The sequence below is a fragment of the Heliangelus exortis genome, chromosome 1, assembly GCF_036169615.1.
Source record: "Heliangelus exortis chromosome 1, bHelExo1.hap1, whole genome shotgun sequence".
Classification (NCBI taxonomy): Eukaryota; Metazoa; Chordata; class Aves; order Apodiformes; family Trochilidae; genus Heliangelus; species Heliangelus exortis.
This window is the reverse complement of record NC_092422.1, coordinates 164,296,046-164,311,444: the sequence shown is the minus strand read 5'-3', so window position 1 is coordinate 164,311,444 and position 15,399 is coordinate 164,296,046. Positions and strand designations below refer to the sequence as shown.

General features: G+C 39.6%; 1 protein-coding gene and 1 long non-coding RNA gene across 2 annotated transcripts in view; both read left to right on the top strand.

Moving 5' to 3' along the window:
• RASSF3 (Ras association domain family member 3) overlaps window positions 1-12,624 on the top strand; it is a 51,161-nt gene extending 38,537 nt beyond the window's left edge. Inside the window, exons 2-5 of the mRNA XM_071733487.1 lie at window positions 6,481-6,588; window positions 7,902-8,169; window positions 9,181-9,296; window positions 9,670-12,624. Coding sequence (XP_071589588.1) covers window positions 6,481-6,588; window positions 7,902-8,169; window positions 9,181-9,296; window positions 9,670-9,819 — 642 coding nt within the window. The 3' untranslated portion in view covers window positions 9,820-12,624. The remainder of the gene's footprint in view (window positions 1-6,480; window positions 6,589-7,901; window positions 8,170-9,180; window positions 9,297-9,669) is intronic.
• Window positions 12,625-13,006: 382 nt separating this feature from the next.
• LOC139791362 (uncharacterized) lies at window positions 13,007-15,380 on the top strand. The gene is made up of 3 exons (XR_011723897.1): window positions 13,007-13,119; window positions 14,179-14,268; window positions 14,800-15,380. It is a non-coding gene; the product is annotated as an uncharacterized lncRNA (long non-coding RNA).
• The last annotated feature ends 19 nt before the right edge of the window (window positions 15,381-15,399 follow it).

Here is a 15,399-nt window from a genome sequence, read left to right as displayed (position 1 = left end):
ATAAACATGAGTGTTTACATCAGAGAGGTCAGACAGGAGCCGAAATACTTTATCCTTTGTCATTGAGTGCTTTGTTACCATCCTAGGCCACACGGTGTGATGGTATTTGGGAAAAACTGAAAAATAATCTGAAAGTAACAAGTATTTATTTAACTAACTGAAATGCCTGTGCTTTGTAAAATTATAAGCTATGGTAGTTATGCAGGTGTTTATTGTGGAAATGCCCTGGAAGAGAGATCACATTGCATCATGGTTATATTGGATGAAGATGTTTCACAGACCTGTAGTGTAGTGTACAAATTAATAACCAAAGAGCATCTAAACTTTGGTGCTGCAAGTTCTGTGTGCAGCTCTGGTTGCCACATTTCAGTAAAGATTTATTGCAGTTGGTTGCCCTTCTCTAAAATGATTGATAGAATGTAGCAGCTATCTTAGGGAAGACTAAAGAGTCCAGGGCTCCTCACTTTGGAGATGGAGTTGTATGATAATGATTTACTATACAGCAATGGTGATGGGTAAGCTGAGCATGAAACTTGGGTTTCACCAGGTCCTGCTGCATTAGGATTAAAATAGCACTCAAATATTTAACAGAAGTTATCTTCTGTCTTAATAAAGATCACCTAAAAGCAAATGGCAGTACTTCTTCCCACTGCAGTCATGCACTTCAAACTTGCTACCACAGGAGGTGTAGACACGAGCAGTATCAGCAGGTTCAAAATAGGTTTTTCTGTACATGCATAATCACTGGGTCCATAAATGGACACTAAACAGACTTGGAAGGGAGGTGCCCTCTAAATTCCTGCTAGAACACTTGTGGATGCCAGCAGAAAGGCTGCAGAAAAAGTTCAAGTTCTTGCTTGAAATAGCCTTTATTTCTATGGCTGTCAAAGGCAGAATAGCAGGCTGGGTGCACACTACACCTGACCTGGGAGGGTACCACTTTTCTCACCACCTCGGAAGGGCACGGTACAGGCAGTTCTTGAATTTGCTCTGACTGTCCAGATAATTACTTAAGACTCAGATCAACTAAACCCACTTAGAATAACAAAGTCTTTTTCTAAAAAAAGAAACTGCTTCTTTGTGTCCTGTGTGCCACTGACAGGGGCGGGAACTGGGTCACACTGAGTGCAGAAAGCAAAAGGTACTAAAGAGGATTCAAGGATTATTCTGCCCGCTTACCATCCTGTCAGAAAATTCTCCTTTTCCTGACCCAGAGAATAACCTCACCCTATTCAGAACACAAAAATGTCAAGGTGCAGCAACATGAGAAGGTGCAGTGCTTGGAGCTTCTCTAACACTAATATGCCTCCTTACCTCCCTTGCCTTCTCCATACCTCCCTGGCTGTTGGTGTCACCTTCCATTCGTGGATGCACATGACCTGTTGCTCTACCTGGTGATTTTCAGGCTTTCATATGAAGGAAGGAAGAGTTCATCAAATGAGTGTGGGCTTGCTTTGGGATAGAAGGAGAAAATGCTGTTCCTGGCAAAACTGCTCTGCTCTTGGGAGAGTTAGGATGAGGGAGAAGCAAGGTGTTTGTTTCAGATAATTTCATTGCAAGGTTTCAGTTTCTTTCTTTCCTGTGGGAGTGCTGGCAGGCTGTAGGAAAGAGACCTTTTGCATGTAGCAGTAGCATCAACTGAGATCAGAAGTCCCTTTCTCTGTTTTCCTTCCTGTATTCTCTGCTGGGCTTTTCTGTTGTAAGATAGGACTGGTAGATAAATAATTTCTTTAATGCAAACATGATTAAGTAGGTTGCGTTAGCTGCAATTTTTATGATGAAACAAGACTTTTTCTGTCTTTTTTTTTTTTTTTTCTTTAATGTAGATTAGACTGCATTTCTCAATTGACAAAGCCTCAAAAAATACTTCAAATGTTATTCCTGTCTGAGATTTCAAGCAAGGTCAGAGCATCTTCATCTGTCTGACTGAATCAAGAGTCACTGTATGTGTGGGATTAAAATGAAATATTATGAGGGCAGGGGGACTTAGATGGCTTAAAAACTAGCTTGAGCTCTTTGGTCTCTATTTTTTTTTTTTTTTAATTTCTTATGAAAATGCTCTAATGTTCTCCGTAGAGAGTTTAATCTTTAGTCCATTATATTTTTCCTTTCAAGTTGAAATCTTAAGAGAAGCTTGGTTTCCCATTCCTAAAGAGATGCTAATTTCTAGAAGTTTTGTGAAAGCAGATCAGATAGAAAAGAGAGACCTTCTTGTATTCCCCCCCATAAAGCTTAGCAGCAGTTTGGGGAAGCCATGCATCTATCTCAGGGCAGGCATCCTGAGGAAACAGGCTTCAAGGTTTTGGGGTTTTGTTTGTGGAAATTTTCCTCATTCCATAGCAGCTTGCTAGCTGTTGAGTTCAGTGCTTGCTTAGTGCATGCAGGATTAGGGTTTGGCAGCAACCATGGGACTTGGACTTCATGAAAATCCCAGATGTGATTCGATTCTTCTTTTTGGGGACCACAAATTGATTTGTAGTTCATTTTAATTGCAATCCCAGCAGTTTTAGTTCTCTTCATTGAGGGTTCATGCTGAAATAGTCTCAGGGGGCTCTGCACTGGGCATAAATGTAAAAAAGAGAGGGCTGCTTCTCTAAACATCCGTGGTACACTAAATGAGATGTGCATGGGGGGTGCAGGCAATAAAGAAAAATAACCATTTTCTGCCCTTCTTGTTGAGAGGAAGCTCAACTGTGAAGAGGCATTGCATCATGAGCTCTAATGAAAGACAAGCTATTCCCCTTGGGGAAATAAAAGCACTTGCCTCATTTCCCCCTTACTGGCAGCTGTTGCTCAGGAATTTAATTTGAGAATAAAATGTTGACCTGAGGAATGTCTTTAGTACAAATGGCTGCCAATGGTGTGTGCTGTGCTAGGAAGGACAGCATGATTTTACAGAAAATAATAGCTCAGATTAGAAGTGATGTTTTGGACCCAGAGACATCATCTGCATGGATTCTGATGCATTCAGCAGTCTCCTTGAGATGAATTTTTGTCTTTCACAGCCTTACTGAGCTGAGAAATTAGTAGATAACATGAGGAACAGTGAATGGGAGGAAACAAGGAGTTCTGATGAGGAAAACATGCTTAATTGGGCTGGGAGGAGGAAGGGGTGATGTGGCAGCCATTATTGAGAGTACATTTTGGTCAGGTGATGGAGGAGTCCCACAGAACTTAGGGGTTTTTTTTGTTGGTTGTTTTTGGTTTGTTTGTGCTTGATTTTTTTTTTTAATTCGCTTTTAATGAAAGTATTATGCATTGTTTTAGAGAGAAAATTCCTTTTTTATGCATTAGCACCCAGAAGTGACACTGTTCAACCCAGCAGCATCTCTCTAGGTCTTGGCTGACAGAAGTCACAGTGTGACCTGCTCTGCTGACTGTGCTTTTACACTGCTGCTGCTGTGACATAACGTAAGGATCTGGGGTTAGGAGACTCATCACCAGGCCTCACATTTGAAGAAAGACCAGTTTCCTAATTCCCAGCATACACATTTTGTGAGGTGTGCATGCTGGGAGGTTTTATAGAGAGCTGGAGATGAATCAGCTGCATCTGAGTTGGCCTAAAGATGAATTGGCTGGAACGTGGCAGCCCTGGGAACCTCAGCAGTGCAGGGGCTCCAAGAGCTGTGCCAGGGGCTGCACAGCATGCCTGGGGGGGGTTGGGACGGCCAAGGTGTAAAAAGCAGATTTTGTTCTGGTCTGGGTGAGCCACCGGTTGACACAAGCTGGCTGCTTCTCTCTCTACTGTCACAAAAAACAAAGGTAACTAAATTTCACTCCGTTGCTTGAAACAGTTGAGGCTGTGATACAAGCATGTTGTAAAGCGTGGTAGATCTGTGTTAATTACTGCTGTTACTCTGCTGTTGTGTTGGATGACTCAAGATCTTCTACAGGTAATGGATTTACCTGCTGAGAGACTAAAGTGGAACTTGATTTGCTGGACCTAAGTGGAATTAGAGGACTTCACCTTTAGTAGGTCCTGTTATTAGGTGACAAGTACAGGAGAATATAAGAGAACTGTGAGAAGTAAGAGTTGCCAAGTCTTCATCCATTCACCTAGGTAGGCTGGTCAAATAAAGACTTACCTCTAAAGCATGGATAGAGAAAGGTGTATGGCAAAAGTTAAATGCCACTGCGTACTGAGAGCAGTTCAGCTCCAGGAATGTTGGAGAAAAGCTGCATACAATGTTCAACCATGGCTGATCATAGGAAAAGTGGTTGTTTCCCTCTTTTCTAGCTAGTGTTTTCTCTTGATGATAATGGATGCTGTGGATGACTTCAGTAATCATGGTGTCAGCCAGCACCAACAGGGTAGATCAGAGGTAACTGCTTGAACAATCAGCAGAGGAATAATGATAAATATTAAAACTGAGGTGTCCACTATTGGAAGTTCAGTATCAGAAGTGTTAGCAGATTACAGAGGTATGAACTCCACAGCGTGTTCATAAGAGAAATGAGTCTTAGGTGGTATCCATGTGAAGGCACTTGTCTGCAGCCACACAGACTAGGAACATTCCAGATTTAAGCCTGGCTTCTTGAAATCAGGCATATAGATTGCAAATGCTGTGTCAGGTCTTCATGGCCAGACACCAGCAGACTGTTCTCTGTACCTTCAGTATCCACTGCCAAGACTCTTAGTCTGTGTTCCCATAACAGCATTTGAAGTCAACACTTCGAGTGCCTCTATTTCCAGACTCTACTGGTCATTGCTTTTGATACTTACCTTAAGCATGAAAACAGCAATAACATTTACTTAAGCTCCATAGAAAAAAATTCCTACTTAGTTACCTTTTCAACCTCTTCATTGCCCCCAGATAGAGCACTACAAAGCTGTAAGGGCCTCTGGGGAGATGAAGTGAGAAGTTCAGATGAAGCTGTATCTGTTGTTATTATTATGGCAGTTTGGGGAAGGGAAAGGTGGAAAATAGAACGGCGAGGAAGCTAAATTTCTTTAGTGAGAGACTTGGATTCTGAAAACATGTAGTAATTTGGTATTTTGTAATAGACTGGGTGTGGTCTGGCAACTGTGCAGGATGCTACACAATCTTAGAGCTGTGCTCAGGGAGCTATCAGGAGAGCTGTATTAGGCTAGTGTTCCTTTTTGCCTCAGTTTTCTGATCTGTGAAGTACAGGTATGTTCTCCATGTTATGCAGGAAATCAGTATCTGAGTCCAGATCACAATTCAAGGTTTCCGGCTCTCGGTTTTCTATTCAGACCACACCTTTCTTTTTATAGCTGTGGGAAAAAAGTCTGCTCTAGCATGTCATTTAGTGAAGTACTACAAAGGAAAAGCAAAACTAAGCCCAAAAGAGCTAAAACTAGCTCAGTTTTAAATTAAGAGATAGAAAAAATTCTGCAGATTCTTTCTGGAAAATGGAACTTGTGGTTCCACACTGGATGTGCTCATCTTTGGGGTCATTTCTGGCAGACTGAAGTGCCTGAAAGGTGTGTGCTGACAGGTTTCCAAAAGTCTGGGATAGAGGACTGGCCACTGAAGTCAGGGGAATCCTTCCTTAGGGTAAGCTCTGCTGGCAAGTGTTAGTGAGGACAGATTGGAATGCTGTCACTTGACAGTTTGTTCATATGTAGATTCCTGTCTTCAGAAGTATCCTGAAATCTGCAAAATTCTTCAAAGCCTCTCCCTTTCTAAATGAAGTCTTAAATTGTTAAAGTTGGAGCTGAAACTCTTTCATACTATATATGGCATTTGTGCGAGTGCTGGAAACTAGAGTGTATTTTTAATGCTAGTTTGCTGCAGGAATATGGATTGGGAACAAATGTTTGTTTGGATAAAATCCAGCTCCAGGGATTGGTTTTACTCCGGCACGTAAAATCTGTAGCGAGCTTGTAAAAGCAGCCCTTGAAAAATCTAAGAGGGCCTTCCCCATGGGAAAAAAAAAGAAATGTGAATTTGGTGTAACATTATAGAGATAGTTAGTCGAGGTGCTTCATGTAGTAGTCAGTGACTCCGTGGGTAACATGCTGTCTGTCAGGTTGGAATGCAGGGATGCTCTTAAGTTGTTGGCAACATTGGATTGTTGGTGTTGCTTGTTGGTACCGCTGCTCTTTCTGTATATATTCTTCATTTGTTTAGAAATAGCCATTGCCCCCTAAGTAATATTTCATGGAAATCACCACTATATTCATAACGATATTGCATAGCATTGACATGAGCAAATCAAGCCATAAAATGAGCTGAGCTGTTTTACATGCTGCTGATAAATATTTGAGTGAAAACAGTTGGCGAAAGGAGGACACAAGTGTCTTTGGGTGTGTTTATTTAACTGTCTCCATTCAGTTCAAGTGTTCTGTTTGATTTACATAACTTATTAATCCTTTCCATTGCTGTACAGTTAATTACTGTATGTTGAGCCCCTGGGGAATTGTCACCATTTGGATTAAGAATGCTCATATATGAAGTCATAAAATAATTTGGTTTTTATTTTCTTTTCTAAACCCGCTCTTTGTTGTTGTTGAAGGATGTTCAGAAGGAGAGAGAACCTCATCTTTATCTCAGTAAAGAAGAAGTTAAGGAGAAAATACAAAGCTATAATTCATCTGTCACTGATAAATTAAAGATGACCTTGGTGAGTTTTTGCATAGGATTTCTGTAATTTTTAATAGAAGCAAATGAACTGTAACCTTGTAGTGCATCGTGAATCTTTTTAATCTTAGCATCTTATATATGGAACTATCACTGTTTTAATGTCTCTTTTTTAGATCTGTAAAATAAAGCTCACATCTGAAATGTTTTTATCCACACAGCGCTTTCTTTATAAGGATTGAAACAAACTTTAGTGGAAAAAAAAGTAATTTGAAAAGTGTTTAAGATAAAATCTCATTTGACACTAAGATGTAAATTTGACAGATGAAAGCTCTCTGCTGGTAATTAGGAAGATAAATGCATCTCATTTGTGTACATAAATTTTTGTCAGATATCTCTCTGACAAAGATGCTCAAGCAATGAGGAAAGTTAAATCATGCAATATTTCTTAATGGAGACTTAATTTTCAGAGTAGTCATTGGAAGTTTTCAGCATAAGGAGACTTCATTTCCCTAGCCCCTATTAACACACACAATCGAATGCATATAGATTTTTTATTTTTCAAGGATTGTGGATTAAGTCTAAGACAGTCCAGCCAATTGCAGACCATACTAGTAAAATTCACCTCTCTCTGCCTAGCAAGCTGTTATCCAAGTCACATACCAGATTCTTCTGATATGTTACATATTCATGTAGGTGTATAGTACATGGCAATTTTGAAATTCCATTATATCCTGAACCATTTAAGTACAACTCTGTGCTAAAAAGATTTTTTGTGTGTGTTTGCTTGTTGGTCAAGACTTAATATGCCTAAAACCAGATTGCATAAGGTTTTCTAGCTCAGTAAGATTTGATCAGTTTTGCCATTCTGTCTTTCAGACGCAACTGGAATACATAATTTGAAGTGCGTTTATTCTGGTTTGTTTTTAATTTCAGTGGGATTTGAGCATCTAAAAGCCTTAGACTGATTTGACGAGCACTGTTAAAATGTGGGAGAGAACTTCTGTATTTCTGTATAAAATCTGTTGTTAAGGATGCACAGTAGTGCTTGGTTTTCACTGCATAGTTCTCTCCAAGTGTGAAAACTTACCACTTTTACTTGATGAGAGCCTAACACCCTTAGAATTTAGTAGTTACTAAGAAAAAATGTAATATTCAGCAGATACACCAGAAAGAATAAATACCTGGACTACTGAAACAGTGTCTTTCCCGCAACACATCATGTTTTACAGTTTTAAAACTGTTACATGTTTTAAACTGTGTTTACTCTGACCATTTTAATCTGCCTGCTCCACTAAGGTGTCACAGCTGCTCATTACTGATGTTAACAGTCGGATACTTTTCCTGCCCTTGCAGAATGCAAACGGGATTTACACTGGCTTCATCAAAGTTCAGATGGAACTATGCAGACCCATCACTGTGCAGTCTTCCCAGAGCCAGGGGAGGTGTGCTCACAGCAATAATGAAACTGCTTTTTACTTGCCGGATGGCTGTGTGATTACCCTTCACATCAGCAGCACCAACACCGTTCGTGAAGTCATTGAGGCCTTGCTGAAGAAGTTTTTCATGGCAGACAACCCTGCCAAGTTTGCACTTTACAAACGCTGTCACAAGGAAGACCAAGGTATAAGTTATGCTCCTGGCATTTTGGTTGTTACAGGGCTTTGGGGAGGGAGGGAGGGAGTTGTGCTGTAAGGAATACTTGAAATAAGCAGGGTGGAAGAGCTCAGGTAAAAAGAGGTGACAGTTTTCTCCTCTCTCTCTTTTTTTTTTTTTCTTTTTGAAAAATAGCATGTGTGTGGGAGTAAATGATTTGGGGATAATTTCGGGATAATTCACAAAAGACAGGAGAACTTAACTAAGCCATCTACACAGACCTCCTGTGCCTTGAAGTCCATTATATTTTATTTAAGATGCCCCCTTATTCAGGCTCTAATTTTCACCTAGCCTGATACACTGCAGATTTGTGAGATTAAATCTCAAGACAGATTTTTAGTGAGAGAGTGTCTATGATACCTCTAGTCCTTTGCATTGCCATTGACTGCAGTGAGAAGTATCTTGTACGTTGTGTTTGGAAATACCAGAAAATGCAAAAGGTATTTTTAGTGGAAAGTGTGTTTTGCTAGCAACACTCTTCCTGCATGTAGATTCTGCCCTTTTTTCTGGACACAAAACAGTAGAAAGAGTTCAGACGTTTCTAGCTGACATTCACACCAACAGTGTCAGTCAGGCAGAGTTGTCTTTTAGACTTTGTGTATGAGATTTTAAGTTGAAAAGGTATCGGAACAGTGATGCCACATCTCTGATGTCTTAAATACTTAGTTATAGCAGCAGACCTGTGTTGTATGGGTTTTTTTCTTGAGTTTTTTTTCCCCTTTATGTCTTCAGATTGTTACTGGAGGACATTTTACTACTATGTGAATGTAGCCTTGGGCTGACACCACCACTCATTTGTTCAAAACCAGTCTGTAAATGAACATGTAGACAGTATGTAGAATGTGTAAATTTTGTGGCTACACTTGCTTGTCTCAGAAATTTTTCCATGTTAGCCAGTGTTAATCACTTGAAGCACTTGAAATATTGTTAGGAAAGGTAATTACTGTATTGTTTTTCTTTTTTTTTTCCTCTCTTTCAGTTTATACATGCAAGCTGTCAGACCGAGAACATCCCCTCTACCTGCGTTTGGTGGCAGGCCCCAGAACAGAAATGCTCAGTTTTGTTCTGCATGAACATGAAACTGGAGAAGTCATGGTACGTTACACTCATGCTGGTTTTGTGTGTTAGTTTAACTTCATGGGTGAGTGGGCTCCAGTTTGATCTGTGTGACAAGACAATTCAGTTTCTGGAAGCAGATATTTTTTTTTTTCTTCTTGTTACATTTACTTTGTGCCTTTTGTAAACATTTTGTGGTTAGACTGACCTGCAGTTACTTGAAGAACAGAAAAGGGTTTCTAAGAGTAAAATGGTTTCAAATCCCTAAGATTTGCAAGGAGGGTACCTTATACTGTTTCAGTTTAAAATTGTTTTGAGTATTTGAGGCTTTGCTTAAAAATACTGCACATATAAATGATTTGTGTATTTTCTGCTCACCTCATGCATCCTTTTCCCTTTTCCCTCTTTCCAGTGGGAAGCTTTTAGTATTCCTGAACTGCAAAACTTCTTGCGTATACTGGACAAAGAGGAAAATGAGCAACTGCAGATCTTAAAGAAGCGTTACGCAGCTTACAGAGAAAAACTTGAAGAAGCCCTTGGTGGGGTGTGGAAACCTGGTTAAGAGGGGGCCAAAGGACACTCAGGAAAAATGCACGCTACCAAGTGTCAGTATAGCATGCCAAAACCAATGTACAAAGAGCAGCAGAGAGTAGTTTTCTTTATTCAGAAGACTGTTTTGTGATGCCAGGGTACCTGAATTTTGTTATAGACTTAGTTCCATAAGCCAGGTCACTTAGCATCTTGCACCCACAAGTAAGGGATTCTGCATGTTTGTACATCAGTTTGCAACCCTCTGTGTGCCTAGAAGGTTCTCCAAGTTGTCTTGGTGCAAACTGTGAAATTGTAGTTAATTTTCTAGGATGCTATGAAATAAGATATGATTTTTTTTTTCTTCTTTGCTTTAATGGTAGCTTTACAAGTAAGGATGTGCAAATTGATGGGTTAAAAAAAATGAATTAAGCTGTCTGTCTGGACAAAAATTAGTTGGAGCACTATCTTTGAGATGAAATTGATTTGCACTACCTTTCTGTTTTCAAATAGTTACTGTATAATTTGTGAGAGAACTGGTATAGATGGAAGGCATATGAGATGATCTGGTTTGTTCTGTGAAATTTGTGGAAGGCTTTAGTTTTTTTCAGGAGAAGGTAAAGAGAAAGTTGAAAAGAAGGTAAGAGTTGAGGAGGGAGAACTCTTAACAGCTGACAGAAGACTGGGTTTAAATGGAAATAGTATTTATAGTGAGGAAAGTTGAAATACTGATTCTACAAGGTTAGAGTTTTTAGGATGTTATAATATTTTGAATAAGTTCTGTGTTTTTTTAACTGTGTAATTCCACACTGGAAAAGAAATAATAAAGATGATGGAAAGAATAAGAGGCAAAAGCTAAATAAGAATGGAAATGGAGCTGCTCATACAAGTTGTTGCAGGAGAAGCTGTTTGGTTCCATAACTGTGTAGTGGGGGGTTGAAATGTGCAGCAAAGCTAAAAGGTGGCTGCTTACTTGAATTCTGAAAAGTAGACAGTATCTCAGATAACTATGTCTAGCAAGGGTTTAGACATAAGCTGTAACTACATATGCATTTGGTCTTCATTGTAAGTCAGATCTTTCCTCTGGCTCAGAAATCCATTTTTAGGCTGGATAATTTTGAATTATTATCATATCTGAAAGATAAAAATAGCTTCCTCTGCTTCTTTCTTTGTTGAAGGCTCAGTCATGCAAAGAAAGTAGAATTTCTTATTCCTATTTCCAGGTGCTTAGAAGAAAATTTAAAACCATTTATTGGCTGCATTGCTGACTGAGCTTAGGAACTCCTGTTTTTAGTAATTCTGAAGTTTTTTTCATTATTGTTTTTAAATTCTTAATTGAAAAACTGATTACCAAATTCTGCAGACTGCTGATTTACTTGACTTAAAAGTAGGAAAAATGTAGCAAGAAAACTTCTTACTTTGCTGTAAATATAATTGTTGTCCTTTCAGAGTTATTTATCTAAAAAAGCACGTTCAAAAGAAACCAAAGAAGTGGCTGTGCAATAGAAGCATGAGGCAGATTTGAGTAACTGATACTTCAGTCATTATCATGCCAGAGAGGAAATGAGTTATATATTGGGGGCGTGGGGAGTGGAGGAGTGCTAAGAATTTAAGAGCAGCAGAAGCTGGTGGGGTTTTTTTTCCCTCTCCATGCTTAGGGTGTTCGGTTTAAATTCCCAAGGAATTATTAAAACTTTAGTGACATCTAATGGATACTGTGTGAAACTTTCCAAAATGCTTCTGTTCCCCTTAATATGATGTAGTTGTGGCTTTGTTTCCTTTCCTTAGTAAGATGTTTTTTGGTTTTTTAAACTCTTCACAGGTTTTGGTTTTTGTTTGGGTTTGGTTTTTTCTTTTGGTAAAAAGAATTTGCAAGCTTAATGAGACAATCATAATGTTTTAAAGTGTTAAGAGAAATTAAGAGTAGGACTAACTATAAAATATATATATAAGGCATATCTTTTTTTTTTTTTTAATTTCACATGTAACATTGTAGTGCATGTGTGAGTTAGTAACATTATCCTCAAATGAGACACTTTATAATGGTTCAGGGAATGCTTTCATGTTTTGTTGCAATTTGTTTTTCTATGAATTCAGCAGCATGTTGGTGGGTATTCTGTTAACATCTACTTAATTTATGTATCTGCCCAGAACTATGTAATCATTACATAATCGCTGTTATTATATTGAACCATTTGTTGCTCAGATTTAAACACTGTTTGAGTTTAAAAGTGGAGTATAAAATATGTGAATTTTGTTTTTACTTGAACTAAACTATCAGTCTTCTTAAGTGTAGGCACATCTGCATTTACTTTAGCCAGAAACCTCAATCAGTGTTGTATGCACTATGAGTCTTGATTTGGGGTGAAGGGGGTGGGGTGGGGGACCAAAATAAACTTATATTTTAATTTTGTCTTAGTCCATGGTTAACTATTGTAAGATGTCATGTGTGTTTGTTTTGGGTTTTTTTTTTTGTCTTTTACACACTGGCAGTTACAATAGTTTTAATTTAAACGAAATTGTTATGCTTTGTCAGGTTTTCTTTTAATTTCAGTATCAAATTGAACTGTCAAAGATTTTGTTGCAAAACTGTTTTAATTTCATTATATGATGGTACCAGAAGGATTAAATGATATGGGGGGGTGGGAGTGGGAATGGAGGGAAACATTAAAATGTATGTCTTTAAAAACAAACATTTAAACTATTTATAATTTTGACAAGCTTAGTTTTATTTTTGTAGGGAAGTTCTTATTCCCCTTAAAGTTATTACTGAAATGAAAAAAAAAAAAAAAAAAAAAAAAAAGTGGTGGTTCTATTATTAAAGTTGAAGTTGGCAATAGTTATGTGATGTGTGTTTATTTTTGTGGTGATAGCTTCAATTTCAAATGAAACTGCCTGCTAGCAGTAACTTGGGAAGAGATGCAGATTGCCTTACATCTGATTTTTAAGTTCTGGAAGAAGAGCTGCATCTCAGTGTATGTGCCCCAGTCATACGGAGACATATTCTCATTGTGATTTTTAGGTAAAGAGTAATACAGAAAAACGATGCCAATTTCCTCAAGCACACAGGAAAACCAAAACAAAGGAAAACCAGCCACATTTTGACATTTGCACGGCACCTTTCCCACATTTACCTCACGTTCAGCCCCCGGCTGGGGGGCGAAGGGAGGGAGGAGCCGCCCCCGCCTCACGTTTCCCGCCCGGGCGGCTCAGGCAGGGGCGGCTCCTCCTCTGCCGGGGCTGCCTCCTCCCGGAGGAGAGCTGGGGGCGGCTCCTCCTTCGCCGGGGCTGCCCTGATGAGAGCGGGCGGCTCCTCCGCTCCCCCCGAAGCCATGTAAGCGACGGGCTCCGTGGGAGGGCGACGGCGTCCTCCCTCCCCCCCCCCCGTGAGGGCCAGCGGCGGGGCGGCAGGAGAGGCCTCTCCGGGGAGGGCTGCGGGGGAGGAAGCGGAGAAAGGCGAAGCCGCGGGGGCCGCCATGTTTCACCTCAGGGCGGGAGCGGCTGCGGTGTCCCCTGCCCCCGGGGAGCGGCTTCGCCATGAGGGATGTCCCACCCACGGGCTTCGGGGTGGGAAAGGTCACGGGCGAGCGGCTTCTTCCTGTTAGGAAAAACTCGCAGAAACACGGGGCACGTACAGGGAGATCCGTGTCCTCTCAGAAGAAAACGCCTTTTGCCCTTCTGAATCTCCCCTCCTTTAAAGGCTTTTCAGTAGTTTTCTCTGAAAATACGTATGTTTAATTTCTGTTTACTTATCTCGTGTTTCTTAAAAACGTTTTAATCCTCCTTAATTCAGTTGGTAGAGATGCAGCTACTTTGCTGTTCACTTGGGTCTCTGTGTTGCTCTCTCTTCCCTGGTGATGGCAATTGTTGGGTCGGTTCCTTGAAGGCTGGTTTGGGTGAGACCCAAAGCTGGCATGGGTGCAACAACCACGTTATGTCTGGGCATGCACTTGGCAAAAACCCATTAGTAGCAAATAATTCCAATATTCAGCTGGGGTAAGGTTGGAAAATGGCTTTAAGGAGATTTAAAGTCAGCAATGTTGCTCATCACAGAAGTAGGCTGGGCTGATGTCCCTGCCTACAGCAGTTACGTACTGCTAGGAGTAGAAACCTTGTCATTTTTGGTTGGTCTGAAGACCAGAGGAGCTCCAGCACCAAGTTGGATCAGGACAGCAGTACTGCCCATGGAGCCACTCCTCTCCATGGCAGGGATCACCAGGATGTTGCAGTCTCCTTTTTTCTCCTTCAGTCTTCATTTTTAGTTTCATTTTAGCTTCATTTTTTAGAAATTCTTTAACTTTTGGAAAAAGAAAAATAAAAAATTGACTCTCCTTACTCCCCTCCCATCCTCCTGTATGTGTATGAATATGCAATTGTTTTCTTTTCCTTCCAGGTTACCAGCGTGGGGGGTTCCAGCTGCAGTCCTTGTGACTTTTGCTAGCATTTACTTTTTACCATCTCCTATTGATCCAGAACCGTTCATGTATGTTCCCTTGCTTAATTTTTAAGTTCAGTAGCATACTTCTGTTTGTTGGGAAACACCTGTGCTTTTAGAACTCCTATGCTTTCCATCTTTCAGGAGCATATAAAGCATGGTGCTTAAGTTCATATGCAGGACAAATTGTGTTTCTCATATAAAACTGGAAAATAGAAACACTTTTTAAAACAAATGAATTTTACTGCAGTGCAATATTCCTACATGCCTGTAGAGAAATTGTTAGTAGTTCTCAGACTAATGGTGGGGGATAAAACTCTGTTAGAGCAATTTTGTGTTTGCATTGATTTCAGGAAAAAAAAAAGCAAAACACCACAAATCTCCTAAAAAGTCTCTTTTTTTTTTTTTTTTTTGTAATTGTTTTCTAAATACTAATAGTTTTAATTAATTGAGTTTTTTTAAATAGGCTATCTTGTTGCTATACCTCTGGAATAAAGTCCTGTTACTTTCCCTTCAAATAATTTTATAGTCCACTGTTACCTTGTTTCTTACATCCCATTTATAATTAATTTGGTACAGTTTTGACGAGCCACCTGCCTTAGTTGGATCATTGCAAGTGAATAAAAAGCTTCAGAGTGGGCAAAGAATCTTCGCAGGACAACTGAAAGGTCCCGAGTCTTTTACTGCTGATGATGAAGGCAAGTACACAACTTCCAAATGGGTGAAGTTACACATCTGCCACATGTTGTACAGCTGATAAATCTGCTTGGCCAAGTTATTAAAAGAGAAGACTTAAGAAGTTAAATCCAAAGAAAGAGAAATACGAGTATTTGCTAAACTGTTGCTTCAAAAGCATTAAGATAATCATATGTTCTTCCGTATCTTCACATCTGTAAGCATTTCCTTGGAAATATTCCAGAACATTTTGTTATCTGTTGTTCCTAAGGATGCAGCAGATGTCTAACTGCTTATTTAAAAAACACAGACCCACAAATTTACAACATATAGAAGTCTTACTAACATAATTTAAAAAAAAATATAAAATGGCATATGCTTTAGGTATACAAAAACAGCTATGGACTTTTTGTGGGACTTCTTCCAAATGGGAGTTTAAGGTTGGGCTTTTGACATGGAACTAGTGATAAGCTTGCCTTGTTTTGGTTTTTAAAAAAAAAACCA